This window comes from Puma concolor, chromosome E2 (genome assembly GCF_028749965.1).
Source record: "Puma concolor isolate L17-30 chromosome E2, mPumCon1.1.hap2, whole genome shotgun sequence".
Lineage (NCBI taxonomy): Eukaryota > Metazoa > Chordata > Mammalia > Carnivora > Felidae > Puma > Puma concolor.
The window spans coordinates 54,624,091-54,638,703 of NC_141681.1; the positions used below are offsets into that span (position 1 = coordinate 54,624,091).

The window sequence follows — 14,613 nt, forward strand, 5'->3', positions numbered from 1 at the left end:
TTCCAGGCTGGGCGTGTCTGGGGATCAGGAAGGAGGCCAGTGGCTGGAGCGAGTGAGTAAGAGGAGAGGGTGAGAAGTGAGGGCAGAGAAGGAACAGGACCAGACCTTGGAGGGACAAGAAGCCCAGGGCTTTGCGTTCCCACTGGAAGGATTTTACCTTGAACGAGTTAGGAGCCATGGGAGGGTTTGGGCCAAGGCCTGGGGGTCCAATTGCTGCTGCCAAGTGGTCACTCTGGCCTCTGAAACAGCTGTCCCCACGGACCTTCCATGTGGTTAAGTCAAACAGACGTTTCTCATGCCTCTTCCTGAGGGATCTTTTAGGGCTGTTCATAGCCGTCCTGCATCTTTTTTCTCCCCGACGATACTTCTTGGGTTTCATGTGAGTGTCCCTCAAGTCCTGACCTTGGCCTTGTTGTTTCACTTCTCACTTGGCAGGCTCAGCTTTCCAGTGAGCCTCACTCATTTCTTCTCCCTGGCCCCCCTCCAGACATCCCCCAAGCCTCCTCCCTCCAGATCCCACTGAGTTCCTTGTCCTAATTTCCGTATCTACAGGATAGCCCCACTGGCTAGGCAGTCAGAGGGCCAGATCTCCAGCCTCCAGCCTTTGTTCCCTCACGTCCACGACTGGGAAGTCCCCAGCCCTTCAGCGCTTTCCTGTAGCCCTGGCCCAGACATTGGCCCTCCTGTCGTCTTGCCCGAGATCCTGTCCTTATGGCCCTGCTACAGCATCTTTTCTTACCTGGTCCATTACCCTGACCTCTGGTATCATCCTTCCAATCTATCCCCTACCTGTCCTCAGAGGTGCCTTTCCACATTGACCCTTGCCCCTCCCCTGCTCATAGCTCTCCCATGGCTCCCTAGTACCCACCAGAAAAAGCCCCTACTCTCTCCACCTCATATTGGATGGAGGCCCTGCGAGGTCTGGCCTGCATGACCCGTGTAGTCTCAACTCCCACCTCCTCCCTCAGTCTTGCTCTTTGTGATGCGATCTCTCTGACTGGATTCACTGGTTTGGAAACCAATGATGCTGCTTCTTTAGACTTGATTGAAGCTACGCTGAACCAGTCAAACGTGAAGTTCACCGGCCTGGAATGCTCTTGCCTATCAGTCAAGACTTAGCTCTTGTGTGACCTTGGACGAGCCTTCCCTGGCTTGCCAGGCTGAACTTGTTAACAGTCAATGCCTGTGACTCCACCATCAGAGTACAAGCTGGTACTTGGGGACTTTCTCCAGCAGACTGGGCACTCCCTGTGAATCTGGGCCTGGTACTTAGAACACCGTCTGCCACACAGGCGGCCTCAAACGAAGGCGGAATAGTGAACTGAAGTCCCATCTTGTTCCCCCCAGAGCGGGCAGTACCTGGGCGTCTGTTGAAGACCCGGGCGATGCGGGAGATGTACCGGAGCTACGTGGAGATGTTGGTGAGCACAGCACTCGACCCAGACATGATCCAGGCCCTGGAGGACACACATGGTGAGCTGAGGCCTGGGAGAGAAGGTCCCCGACCCCTCCTTTGCACCCCCCTCCCCCCATGCATTGTGGGGCTTCGGCTCTTCTGATGCCCCTCCGGGTCTTTTAGATGAGCTATACCTCCCGCCCATGCGGAAGATCGACGGCCTCCTGAATGAGCACAAGAAGAAAGTCCTGAAGCGGCTGTCGCTGAGCCCAGCCCTCCAGGTGCCTGTGGGGCCTGGGCGGGAGGTGTCCGGGGCCCAGCAGTCATGAACGGGAGAGATGTGCACCTGTCAGCCACGGAGGAGCTCCCAGAGCATGAGGCCCTGAGCGGGGGGCACCATTCTCCGGGCTTGGCCAGGAGAAAAGTTGAGGGCAGGGCTGGCAAGAGGGAGTCTCTAGGTTCCTTGCAGGCCTGCATGGAGGGGGCTTGGAGGGTGCAGAGAGGTCATAATGAAGGTCTGGGGTGGGCTGCTGGGAAAGCCCATCAGAGCGTGGCTCTGGAGTGCAAATTTGGAGGCAAAAGGTAGACTAGGGCTTGCACCCAGGCCTTGCCGTGGGACAGCGTTAAGCAGATCCTGATGGCTTCTCTGTCATCGTAATGCGGGACTTCTTAGCATCTTAGGTTTCGGTAGTAAGTCATCTAGATGATTTTCTTTCTGGAATGGCCTAGGATTCTAGAACAGACTATTCAGGCAGCTGTGATGGGGGGGATGGTTGTGTGGTGCTGAGATTTGGGGGCAGATTGTTAGGGCAGCGGAATTCTGGGATGGAATGTTGGTCCGGCCTTGACATTTCTGGGCAGGTACTGGTCTAATTCTGGGAATTCTGGGATGGACTTTCAGGCTGGCTCAGAAAATCCCTGGTGGGATGTTAGTCCTTCAGAAAATGCGGGATACAGTGATAATCTGGTTCTAGAACTCCGGGTGGGATGTTATGCTAGGGTTAAAATTTCCGTGGTAATGGAATATTCTTCTGGTTTTAAAATTCTGGGATTGAATGTCAGCCTGGCACTGGGGAGTCTGGATCTTAGGCTGATTCTCAAAATGTTGAGTAGGATGTAAGGCTGGTGCTGAGAATCCCGGGTGGAATATCAGGGGTCTCTGGGAATCTCAGGCCAGGCCACAAAGCACATTAATAAGGGTCCCCAGACAGGCGTAGGTTCCTCTGTCCTTTGAGGAGACCAAGATTCCCCAGGGATCCCCTGATCCACAGCCTGAGGGAAACTGACGCACCTGATGATCTGAGAACTGATGGTGGGTTTGGAGCGTGTGGGCCCAGGGCACGTCCCACTGACCGGTCGGCTTCCCGCAGGACGCCCTGCACACGTTCCCCCAGCTGCAAGTGGAGCAGAGCGGGGAGGGCTCCCCTGAGGAGGGGGCCGTGCGGCTGCGGCCGGCGGGGGAGCCCTACAACCGCAAGACGCTCAGCAAACTCAAGAGGAGCGTGGTCCGAGCCCAGGTGGGGCCGCGGATGGGCGGGCGGTGTGGGCGACTGGGAAGAGGAAAGGCCCCGGCCTGGGCAGTGGGGTGAGGCTTCTCCACTCTCCTCTGTCCAGGAGTTCAAAGTGGAGCTGGACAAGTCGGGATACTACACGCTCTATCACTCGCTCCACCACTATAAGTACCACACCTTCCTGCGCTGCAGGGACCAGGTAAGCCCACCCGCAGCACCCGTTGCCCTGGGATTTGGCCCCACGGGCTCTGCCCTGGACCCGGCCCCTCCTGCCTCGGACTCAGGAGTCCAGCTCGCAGTCCCCTCCTCCCTCGGACCCAGGGTTCCAGCTCGCAGTCCCCTCCTCCCTCGGACCCAGGGTTCCAGCTCCCAGTCCCCTCCTCCCTCGGACCCAGGGATCCAAGCCCACAGCCCCTCCTCCCTCAGACCCAGGAATCAGGCCCCCAGCGCCTCCTCCCTCGGACCCAGGGATCCAAGCCCACAGCCCCTCCTCCCTCAGACCCAGCGTCCTGGTCCCCAGCCCCCTCCTCCCTCAGAGCCAGGGGTCCAAACCCACAGCCCCTCCTCTCTCAGACCCAGGAGTCCAGCTCCCAGCCACCCTTCTCCTCGGGATATTGATCCCTAGACCCCCAGACCCTGGTGGCCACTTGCCCCAGCTCCCTGTTTAACGCCCTGCAGACCCTGGCCATCGAGGGCGGTGCTGAGGACCTGGGTCAGGAGGAGGTAGTCCAGCAATGCATGCGGAACCAGCCGTGGCTGGAACAGCTCTTCGACTCCTTCAGCGACCTGCTGGCCCAAGCACAGGCCCACAGCCGCTGTGGGTGACCCCACCCCGCCTGGGGGAGCCACCTCTTCCACGAACGGAGAATTGGGACAGAACTGTGTCCTCAGGAGCTAACCCCTGGGCCCTGCCTGCCAGGGAAGTGGGGGGGGGGGGTCATTGGTCAGGGTGTGTCCATGCTGCCCCCACAAGGGCAGGGTTCAAAGTTTGACTCCTCCCCTCTCCCACACCCCCCCTCCACTCCCCTCCCCGCCCCTCCTGCTGTCCGGTGTACAGAGAAATTATTTATATATATGTATAAATGTCTATTTAGTAACGGTTTCCCTCCCCACCTTGGCCCAATCCCCTCTCCATGGCCACAGCCCCGCCCCCTCCACCTTGTACATAATGTATAGGAAAAGTCTATGTATGGTTGAGGGGGGCGGGGTGGCTTCAGAGAGCTGGGGGACCCCCTCCCCCCAACCCCCCCCTCACAGGCCAAGATCTTTGCTAAAGGCCATTCCCTCCCCCAGGGCATTCGGCATCGGGCGGGAGGGGGAAAACGCATCTTGTTAATTATTTTTAATCTTATTTATTGTACATACCTGGGGCGGGGGGCTGGGGAGGTGGAGGGGGAAGAAGGGTCCCCTCCCTTTGGCCCTCCTACTCCTTTTCTACTGCGATTGTCTGTGTCTGCCCCCCCCCCCCCCGTCCCCCACCACCCCAACCCCTCGTCGTCTGGATGTGGTTCTATTTTTTATCCGTCTCTTCTCCCCTCCCCCTCTCTCTAACCCCCCCTCCCACCGCTCCTCCCTCCCCACCACCCTTCGTCTCTTGCTCTTTCTTGGGCTTCTGTACAACTCAACTTGTATACACTGTGTACACACAACCAGCCAAACGAAAACCCAACGGCAAACACTTTATCGGCCGGCTGGAGTGCCTCTGTCCTACGGCGTCTGGGTGCCGGGTGGGCCAAGGGATGGCACAGACAGAGAGAGGGTCTGGCCTTCTCTGGCACATGGCTTTTCTGGAGCCCGGGCAGTGGTTGGGCTGGGGTCGTTGCACCCCTACGTCTCGCTGGGTAAAATTGGCCCACCCCAAAATTTAGCGACCTAAAACAAGAAACGTTTTATCCTCTGGTTTCTGAGGATCAGGAATTGGGGGTTCGCGTCCCAGGGTCTGTTGTGAGGTTATAGTCTGGTCAGCGAGAGCAACCCAAAGGGATTGACTGGGATTGGAGGGTCTACTTCTTTTGTTGTTGTTGTTTATATTTGAGAGGGAGAGAGAAAGAGAGAGAGAGTGAGAGAGAGAGAGAGACCGAGCGTGAGTGGGGGAGGGGCAGAGAGAGAGGAAGATCCAGAATCCGAAGCAGGCTCCAGGCGCCGAGCTGTCAGCTCAGAGCCCGACTCGGGGCTCGAATTCACGAACCGTGAGATGGTGACCCGAGCCGAAGTCTGACACTTAACTGACTGAGCCACCCAGGCACCTCAAAGGATCTACTTTTAAGGCGTGCAGATCAGTTGTTGGCCGGAGGCCTCGGTTCCTTGCCATGTGGACCCCACAATGGGGCAGCTTCAGTGTCCTCACAGCATGCCAGCTGGCTTTTCCCAGGGAGAGAGCAAGGAGGAAGCCACAGGACCTTTATGTCCTAATATACCATTGCTTCATCCATACTGTTCATCGAAAGGGAGTTATTAAACCCAGTACCCACTCAGAGGGCAGTTCAGCTCCGCTTTGAGGAAGGAAAAGGATAGGAATTCTTAGATGTGTTTTTAAACCGGTACAGGCTGTGGCAGGTGTAGGGAGTTGACCAGCCTTTTGAGGGTTGCCTAATGTAGACTGAAGGGTGGGTCTCTTGTGCTCTTGAACCCTGAAACTCCAAGGTCACCAGCAGACTGGCAGTTGAGAGGCCAGTAGACGGAGTGGTGGATGGATTCCTGGGTTCTTGAGATTTGCTGCTGCTCAAAGTGTGATCCAGGACTGCCGCCCTTGGAGTGATGTCCGTTGTCCCACGAGACCTTCTAGAAAACGTCAGCTCGGGCCGAGTCTCAGATCTGCTGAGTCAGAACCCACTATTTAGTAAAATCCTGGGAGGATTCTAATAGACACTCAAGTTGGAGGAGCAGTGTTCTAAAGAGTTAAACATTTGGAGGTCAACTGGAACCTGGCTTTAGAAAGTAGTGAGTAAGCTGTTGTCCTTCTAGAGCCTGGACGGTTGTCCAAAACAGACTGTTGGTATTCTAGAACCCTGGCTTCGGCAGTGATGATAGGTGTGCGGCAGGTGTTGACCTGGTGTAAGATTTAAGGGTAGACCATCTGCATTCTAGATAGGTTCCCTTCCTGGTGAAATCGAGGAAGAGCCCCAATTTGTTCTACAACCTTGGATATCGTCTAGGCCAATATTAATGATTCTGCTGGTTTTACGGTAACGCTGAAGGATCTTAATGGGACTCAGTGGTGGGCCGTGGCCTTTTGTTTTTAAGTTTATTTAGTTATTTTGAGAGAGAGGGGAGAGCGTCCAAGCAGGCTCCACGCTGTTAGCGTGGAGCCCATTGTGGGGCTCGAACCCATGAACCACGAGATCGTGACCCGAACTGAAGGCTGGAGTCCGACACTCAACCGACTGAGCCACCCAGGTGCCCCTGGGCCGTGGGCTTTCTAGAATTGAGTTCGGAGGGGAAAGGATGGACCACTGGTGTCCTTGAACCATGGCCTGTAGCACATTGGGGTGCAGCCACTGAGAGGCAGTGGCATATTCAAGGTTCTGGACTGTTCCGTCAAATAAGAGCCAAAACCTCCGAGATCACCGTGATCTCCCGCAGGAGCTCTGCTATACAAAGTGGGTGGATTGTTCAGAAGGTGGGTGGCGGGGCAGTATCATCCCTTTGGGGGCAGGAGTACCTTGTGGTTGGACCTTGGAATTCAACTGCCCGAATTTGAATGCCAGCTCCAGCACTAACCAGGTGAGTTGGATCCCAGCCCCTGTCCTCAGTGTCGTCATTTGTCAAATGGACTTTGTCAACGTGAAGGAAAACAGCGTTCAATGCACTTGGCACCGCCTGGCCTTTAGCTCCCGTTCCGCATGGCAGGCGAGCCCAAGGGGGTTGCCGGAAGTCCAAGAGATGGCAGAAAGGGAAGGTGGCAAAGATGGATAAGGAGGGACAGCAAAAGCCCGAGAGGCTTCAGATCATTGGCAGGACCCGCCAGAGCCCAGGGGAGGGCAGGAACTGTGGGACAGGCATGCACATGCCTAGAGAGCCGCCAACTAGGCCAGGCCAGCCTCTTCACTGTTGTCTGATGAGCTCTGGAACGGTGGTGATCGCAAGCCTTCCGAAAATGGCCTGCCAGTTGTCGCGTGGGTCTGTACTGTGCCTTTTGCTGGGCGTAAGCGGTAGCTTTGGTCACCTCTTCGAAGTGCATCTTTGTCCTTCAAGAAGCAGGGTGTCCCGGCCAAGAATTTGGCCCTGATTGACAATGCAAAAAAGACTCGGGTCTCCTGTGCACGCAGTGTTGATGGGGACCCAGGGAGAGGAAGGGACATCAGCCTAGGACTCCACTGGCCCCTGCTGAGAGCGCCTCGCCTCTGGCTGGGGTTAGGTGGCGATGTCAGACCTTGTTTGGAAAGTGATAGAACCGCCCCACTCCACCCCCACCCCCCCATTCCCTCCCTGTCAGGGTAGAGGGAGTGAACATGTAGCACAATACGTTGGAGCCTTGCTTATTCCCAAGGCGGAAGGTTGAATGCAGGCCAAGGATTCTGTGATAATGAAACCCGGAAAGGGATATTTAGCTAATCATTGTTTGAATCTGGAATACAGAGGGACATTCATGGTTCTGGGGCAAGAGGAGGACAGCGGGGCCTCCGTCATTGATAAAGAGCGTTTACAATATTCCCAGCTCTGTGTTTGTCTTCTGGGTGCAGATCCGGTTCCTAAAGACCTCTCCGAAGTAGCTCTGTGATTACCCCCATTTTACAGCTGAGAAGATGGAGGTGCTGCTGAGGGCCCTCGTCTCCCCTTGAACCAGGAAGTGGGTTCTGGGGTGGGTGTGAGGGGAGGACTTTGGAATCGGGCCTGGAGATTCTGTCCAAACGTAGCAGATACGGGGAGACGGAGTAGATCGTTGGTGACAGTTCTCAAGTGGAGGTGTGTGGACTAGGTGTTGGGGTTCAGGGACGCTTGTCAGGCATGGGAGATGGGGCACGTGGTGGTCTCCAGGTCTGGCGCCAGCGTTTCAGGTTAGCAAATAGAGCACAGAATTGGGGGTCCTGGGCCGAATGGGGGGCATGCAAGGGTTCCCAAACAAGCGAGTTAGCAACTTGTTTGGGTGGCCTTGTGATGCCCCACGCTTCAGCCCTTCCTAGGACATAATGCTCAAATGAGATGTGTCTACGCTGGCCCCCAGGTCATTGAGGGTTTGGACTCTGAAGTCAGCCCAATTGGGAACTTTCTGGAACTGAGAACTTGCCAGCCAGCTGCTTGGACACCATTCCACCCACCTGTCCCTTCTTTCTGCAGCCAAAATGTCTTTCTCAATATGTATTGGGGGTGGTTAGGAGGCAGGCAGGGTTTGTAGTGGCTGCCTGTTTCCAAGATTCTGGAATCTTCTGGAACACCACTATCCAATAAATTAAAAAACCTGCCTGTAGCTACCGGCTACCTTGTTGAACAGTACTGTTCTAGAACTTTACAGCAAAGAGGAAAAAAAAACCAAAAAACATTTCAGATGTTAAACCCCGTGCCACCAAAACACAAAAGGCAGAGTGGTCCCGTTGAAGATGAAGCAGGAGTCCAGACACCTGCTTGGCTTGTTCTCTGGCGTCTGCCCACCTCCCTCCCCAAGAAGCAAAGGGTTGTAGATCGGATGGTTGTAGGTGTGCCCTAAGTTCACCCACCAACCCTGAACCGTTCTAAAAAGCATTTTCTGACATTGGCAGTGACGTTTATTTCCCTAGGGGTGGAGAGGGGAGTTATATACAGCAGTGACCCGGATGCCCGGGAGCCCCTCACCCCAACAAGGGGCTCGGGTGGGGAAAGGAGGCATATTGGCAGAAGGCACACAGTGGCGATGTCCTGGAGGAAGCCAGGAATTACAGATAGGGGTGTAGTGTATCCTGGGAAACCCAGATGGGGAAACAGGCTCGGTGAGGGCAGCTGGTCCCAAGAGCTCGTGCTGGTTGCTCCTCTCACGCCGCTGCCGGGGCTACAGGAGGACACAGGGACAGCCCCCGTCCTTCTTCCTGGGGGCGCTGGGTGGGCTGGGCGGGAGCTCTTGTTCCTGATACTTCCTGTGGGAAGAAGCTAGTGAGTTTGGGTCACAGGAGCTGAGGACGAGGATGACCGGAAGGGGAGGAGCTCCGCTCACCGTACGGCCCGCACCAGCTGCTCGAAGGCCTCGTCCACATTGAGGCGCAGTTTGGCCGAGGCCTCAAAGTAGGCCACGTGGTGGGAGGCGCCATAGGCAGAGGCTTCAGATCCGGGGACCTGGGAGGGGGGACACAGGAAGGAGTTGGGTGTCTGCACTCAGGGTGGGTCCCAACCGAGGGAGGCAGAAAATCACACTATATGCTCTAATGGGGGTTACGCAGTGTGGGGGCTCAAGGGAAAAGCTCCCAGAGGATCACGGGGGACATGCCAAGAGGGCTCAGCACCACCTAAGTAGTCAGGGAAGGCTCTGGAGACGTTTGTCCTTCTGAACGTCAGATAACTGAGTTCCCGCCCGCAGAGAAGTCTGGGTGTTCCCTGGAGAGGCCTGAGCAAGGCTCAGAAGGCTGGAGCCCCCCCCCCCCCCGAAAGCTTGATCTAAAAGATGAGTTCTGTGTGGAAATCACGTAGTCTCTGTGTATAGGAAGTGGAGAGAACAGAAAGGAAGAGACCAGACACGGTGGGTATCACCTCTTGTGGAAGAGCTGGAGTTCTCTCCTGGGGGCGCTGGGGAGCCAGGGAGGGTCGTGAGCAGAGAAGGGGCCAGCGCAGTGGGGGGGCAGGGTGGGAGGCTGACTAGAGGTGGCGACGGAGCAGAGTTGGGGCTGGCTGACCTGGGGATGGGGGGCAGGTGCCCTTTTTGCCGTCCAGCCATCTCTCCTGGGAAGTCCTGTGTGCAAGGCTGGGAACTCAGGAGATCCAACTTGGGAGCAACACATTTAGTGATGGCGTGTGACCGTGGAGGGAGCAGGACCAGGGGAGCTGGAGGAGGCAGCCCAGGAAGGAGCCTCCCAGGCTTGAGATGCGGTCCTCCGGGGTGGGGCGGGGGGGGGGGGGGTCCCAGACCTGGCGCTGTGTCTCCAGATCTGCCTTGTTCCCAACCAACACGATGGGGAAGTCGTCTCGGTCCTTCACTCGGAGGATCTGCGTGAAAAGCTTGCCTACCTCGTTGAAACTGCGGATGAAGCCAGAGGTGTGAGGTCTAGCCGCCCTCCCCGCCCCACGCCCCACCCCCACTCCGCCGCCCTCTACTCCTCACCTCTGCCGGTCGTTAATGGCAAACACCAGCAGGAAGCCGTGGCCGGCGCGCATGTACTGCTCCCGCATGGCACCGAACTCCTCCTGGCCTGCAGTGTCCAGGACTGCAGACGGGCGGAGAGGGGCTGCCTTGGGGATGGGGTTCCCACTGGCCGCCCCCTCCCCCCCGCCCCCCGCCAGGAGCCCTCAGCCCCACCACCATCCCCCCATCCGCTCCCTGCCTCCCTCGCCCTCACTGTCCAGCCGGGCGGGGACACCATCCACAGTGCAGATCTTCGTATAGGAGTCTTCGATGGTTGGGTCATAGTCAGACACAAAGTAGGACTGGTGGGGAGGGAGAAGACACTGTTACTGCTGTTCATTCAGTGCTGCAGCACAGATGATGTAGCCCTGCCCCTGGGCTCTGCCTTTCTCTGCCTCCCCCCCTTCTTTCTGGGTCCCCGTTCCTCTCTCTGTGGGTCTCTGTCCCTTCCTCCCACCCTACCCTGTCTCCTTTCTGAATCTCTCCTGGTCCTCTCTTTCTAGTATAAAATACATCTCCTACATCATGATTATGTCCTGGCTGTGCAGCATTGAACAAATCACTTCCCCTCTCTGAACCTCAATTTCCTCATTTGGAAATTAAGGATAAAAATAGGACTCACTTAATCCAGTATTTGTGAGCTTCGGGGAAATTCCTGTTAAGCATTTAATGTATGGCCTGGATATAGTAGGTGCTCAGTTATTGGGAGCTATTATTGTCCAGAATATCTGCCTGGCTAGATCTCTCCCTCCTCCTCCTCCTCCCCTTCCCTCTTTTTTTCTCCTTCTTCTTCCTCCTCCTCCTCCCTCCCCTCCTCCTCCTCCACAGCTTCTAGTGTCTCCTCCCAGGGGAAGGTCCCAGTTCCAATCCAGCAGTAGAGAAACTGCCCCGCCCAAAGTCTGGGCCCCTCCCTTCCTGCCTGGGTCAGGCCAGCCTCCAGCCAGGCCTTTGGCCAGCTTTGGGTCTGCCCCTGGGTGCAAGGGGCCCAGGGCTGAGGCCTTTTTCTATATAGGCCAGGGCGTCCATGCAGGCACTGGCTGGGGGCTCTCAAGGGGTCTGGGGCCCAGGGGCCTCTGCGGTAGCATCTCAGAAACAGATACCTAATTTTTAAGGTTTTTCTAAGGTGGGAGGGTTTCCCTTGGGAATGGGGTGAAGGTTTCCTGGGCAGGGGTGGATCTTTCAGGAGAGAAGGGGTGATCTGGCAGCTGGGGCCTGAGGGCTGCATCCTGTCTGTTGGTGGGGGGTGGGGGTGCTTGGTGAGGGCTTGTCCTGAAGGGAGGGTGTAGGACCAGGCCCCCCCATGGGGGGACTAGGGGCGTGTCTTCAGAACACAACTGGAGAAGCTCAGGAGTGAGAACGGGGGAGAGCCCCAAGGTGCACTTTTGGGAGGTTTGTCATAGAATATAGGTGCATATCTAGAGAGTCTCAAACACCCTGAGATGCATTTATAGGGTCAAAGAAACTCTCAAAGAGCAGGTCTTTCCAGGGGGGTCAAGAATCTGGGGCTTCCTAGATGGAGATGATTTGGGGGCTAGCCAAGGTTTCGGAGAGGCGCTCAAGGATTTAGAGTGGAGGAAAATTCAAGATGGACGAGCGGGTGGTTTCCCTGGGGAGAGGGGGGAGGTCTGGGTCTTGGGGGATGGGGGAATCCCCAGGACTTGTAGTCTTACAGTTCTCTGGAATGGCCAAGGGGCACTGATGTTTCTGAAATCCCTTGAGTCTAAGAGTGCCTCTCTCAGGACTGGATGGTCCCAGATGGGTCCCAGGCAGTCTGGGCATAATTTCTAGATTCTGAGGGAGCTAAGCATCTAGGCTGGGGTAATCTCCCAGTTAGGCTCTGGGTGGCTCAGGCAGGAAGCTGGGATCTGGGGTTTGGGGGAGATGGGGCTCAGGTAGGAGAAGGTGGCACCTGGGGGTGGGGGCCCTTATGAGAGTGCTTAGGGTCTAAATGGGGTGACTTCTGGATTTAGGATGCTCCCAGGAGATGCCCAGGTCAGCAGGGAAGCGGGGTACTGGGAGGAGGGATGGTGGGTTTCAGGATGCCAGTATATGCCCCTTGTGTAGGGGGTGGAAGGGGTGGAGGCCCTGGGAGGGCTCAGGGTCACAATCTGAGGGGGGTTTTTAAGATTAGAAGGTCTCATAAGAGGTGCTCAGTGATGGATCGAGGGGAAATAGGGGTCTCAGAAAGAGCTCAGTTCTGGGTCCCGGGGACACCCCCCCGGGTGAGGGCCCACTACCTGGATGAACTGGATGGTCAGTGCGCTCTTGCCCACGCCGCCGCCGCCCACGACCACCAGCTTGTGTGTCTCGCTGGGTGGGGGGTCCCCGGGCCCCGGCCCCCCGCCCCGGGGCCGCCCCCGCCCAGTCCCGGACGCCGCCCCGCTGCTCATGTCGCCACCGCTGCCGCCGCCGCCGCTACTGCCTGGGGGGGGGGGGGGGGCCGGGCGGGGCCTAGGGGCGGGCCGCGCTAATAAGGCTACTGCATAATCATGAGCTCCGGAGAGAAGGACTCGAGTCTTGGGACACTTGGGAGGAGGCAAGGCCAGGGAAAAGGAGGAGCTATGCTAATAAGGGAAGGGGAAAGGCTTTCGCTGTGAAGGGGAATTCCAAATGGGGCGGGAGTATGTTAATGAAAGAACTGTGCTCACCCAGAGCAGCGCCACGCGCTCTCAGCAGGCGGGCCCCTGGGGGCGGGGCTATGCTAATAAGCGCTCTCACTCTCTCGACCGACGGGTCGGGAAGATCATTCGGGGAGGTGCTATGCAAATGAAGAGCCCGGAGACTGCTTCTCAGGGCACCGTCCCCGAGGCTCCGTTTTAGTAGGCGGGGCTCGTGGACCCGCGCGCGGCCGTATATAGGCGCGCTCGGAGGAAGGAGTGGGTCTTGAGGGGAAGCTCCACCTACGTCCTGGGATCCTAGCCAGGCTTCCGACCCGGGTGTCTAGGCTGGACGCTGGAGTCTCCGCCCGCTAAGGGACCCAGGCTTCCGGTTCCCGGAGTCCCAGCCAAGCGGAAGGCAGACTGGGAGGGGAGATGGGGCCCTGGAGGGGGGGACAGCCGCGTAACGGGACAGGGAGGGGCCGTGAGATCACTGCATTCCAGATCCCTGAGCCAGCTCGCCCAAGCCGGGGTGGCCGAGTCATGAAGGGCCTAGGGCCAGGATTTCTGAGGCTTGTAGGAGGAAGAAGCTGAGGGCCCAGGCTTTTGAGTCTCTCGGAGAGAATGAGGATGGAGGCCTGGAATCCTGGGTCCCGGGGAGGAGGGGATCTGGGAGTCTTTACTACTGGATTCCGTAAAGGAGGGAGCTGGGGGCCCTGACTCTTGGGTTCAGGGGTTGGGTTCGGGGATTCAGAATTCTGGATCCGAGGGAATTCAGGTGGGGAGCCCGAACACTTGTGTCTGTGTAAAGTACGAGCTGGAGACCAGCAATGGTCTGAGGAAGGAAGGGCCTGAGGGCCAGACTCCTGGTTGGAAGGAAGAAGTGGTCAGACTCCCAAGTCCCAGGCAGGAGGGAAATAGGGAGTCCAGGCTTCTCTGCTGAATGAGAGGAATCAGAATTTGGACTTTTCCGTCCTAAATGAGGAGGAGGTTGTACGTCAGGCTCCTTGGTTCTAAATTTAGAGAGGACTAGGAGATCGGGATTCTGGGATCCCCAGAAAGTGGGCGGGGCAACTCAGCAAGTCCGGCTGTTTTTCTACTTCCCACTCCTCGAACTACAATTCCCTTGCGGCGGTCGGGCTGAGTGGTCTTACATCACTTCCTGTTCCGCAGCTCTTTCCGCGCGCGCGCAGGGCACCGTGGGGCCTTGTCGCGGGCTGCCGCAACCCCGCCCACTTCACCTCTCACCTCCTTGCTGTCCCCGCGCGACGGAGGCGACGTGCGGACTACGCCTCCCGGCGTCCGTCGCGCGCGCTCATGCCTATGTGCCCCATTGGTTGCTGGGAAATTGAGTCCGGAGCCTTCCCACCAGCCTTCACGGCACCGTGCTCGGTACTTGAAGTCCCGGCAAGCTCGGCGGCGTTTTAGCTCCGCCCCTCTCCTCCCTCTGCTCGCGAGCCCCCCCAGCCCGCCCCGCCCCGCGCCGGGGCCGGAGCCGCAGCCCGAGCGGCGGGGTAAGATGGCGGCGGCAGTCTGGGCCGCGGGGCTCGGGCCTATCGGGGTGGGCGGGGCGGAGTCGGGTCGCTAGTTGTCCCGGGGTCCTCCCCACACGCCGCGGGGCCTGGCGGACTTAGCGGGGCGGCCTCGGGCCCGGCAGCGGCGGCGGAGCCTGGCGCCGAGCGGGGGGCCTTCTCAAGGCCCCGGGACGCGTCTGTGGGTTCCAGGGGGCATCTACGGGGCGTCCCCGAGAGGACTGGGGATGTCCACCGGGCCTGGACTGAGACTGGAGCCTGCCCTCCATCACATAGCTGGCCTGGGTCATATCTGTAGACACTGTTGATCGTCTTTACGGGCTGACCCGAAGCT

General features: G+C 57.9%; 2 protein-coding genes across 3 annotated transcripts in view; one reads left to right on the forward strand and one right to left on the reverse strand.

The window, feature by feature from the left end:
* The window catches only part of PRR12 (proline rich 12), a 28,778-nt gene extending 24,530 nt beyond the window's left edge, over positions 1-4,248 (forward strand). The window contains exons 10-14 of the mRNA XM_086690426.1: positions 1,348-1,473; positions 1,580-1,677; positions 2,767-2,913; positions 3,011-3,106; positions 3,586-4,248. Of these exons, the coding sequence (XP_086546552.1) occupies positions 1,348-1,473; positions 1,580-1,677; positions 2,767-2,913; positions 3,011-3,106; positions 3,586-3,732 (614 nt within the window). The 3' untranslated portion in view covers positions 3,733-4,248. The remainder of the gene's footprint in view (positions 1-1,347; positions 1,474-1,579; positions 1,678-2,766; positions 2,914-3,010; positions 3,107-3,585) is intronic.
* Positions 4,249-8,586: 4,338 nt separating this feature from the next.
* Positions 8,587-12,555, reverse strand: RRAS (RAS related). 2 transcript variants are annotated; one of them, XM_086690436.1, is made up of 6 exons: positions 12,388-12,555; positions 10,365-10,452; positions 10,130-10,232; positions 9,937-10,045; positions 9,032-9,150; positions 8,587-8,954 (listed from the first exon to the last, which is right to left on the reverse strand). In XM_086690436.1, exons 1-6 carry the CDS (start codon positions 12,538-12,540, stop codon positions 8,870-8,872), a joined length of 657 nt encoding a protein of 218 aa, XP_086546562.1. In that variant the 5' UTR covers positions 12,541-12,555; the 3' UTR covers positions 8,587-8,869. The 2 variants fall into 2 exon arrangements, with proteins under 2 accessions (XP_086546562.1, XP_086546561.1); XM_086690435.1 differs by having other exon boundaries at positions 10,350-10,452.
* Between the last annotated feature and the right edge of the window lie 2,058 nt (positions 12,556-14,613).

Excerpts from the sequence above, each read along its gene's own strand:
- RRAS (XM_086690435.1), bottom strand. The coding sequence starts at position 12,540 with ATGAGCAGCGGGGCGGCGTCCGGGACTGGGCGGGGGCGGCCCCGGGGC. Across the intron at positions 10,453-12,387 it reads TGACCATCCAGTTCATCCAG|TCCTACTTTGTGTCTGACTA; the intron begins GTAGTGGGCCCT and ends CCTCCCCACCAG. Across the intron at positions 8,955-9,031 it reads CAGCTGGTGCGGGCCGTACG|GAAGTATCAGGAACAAGAGC; the intron begins GTGAGCGGAGCT and ends TTCTTCCCACAG.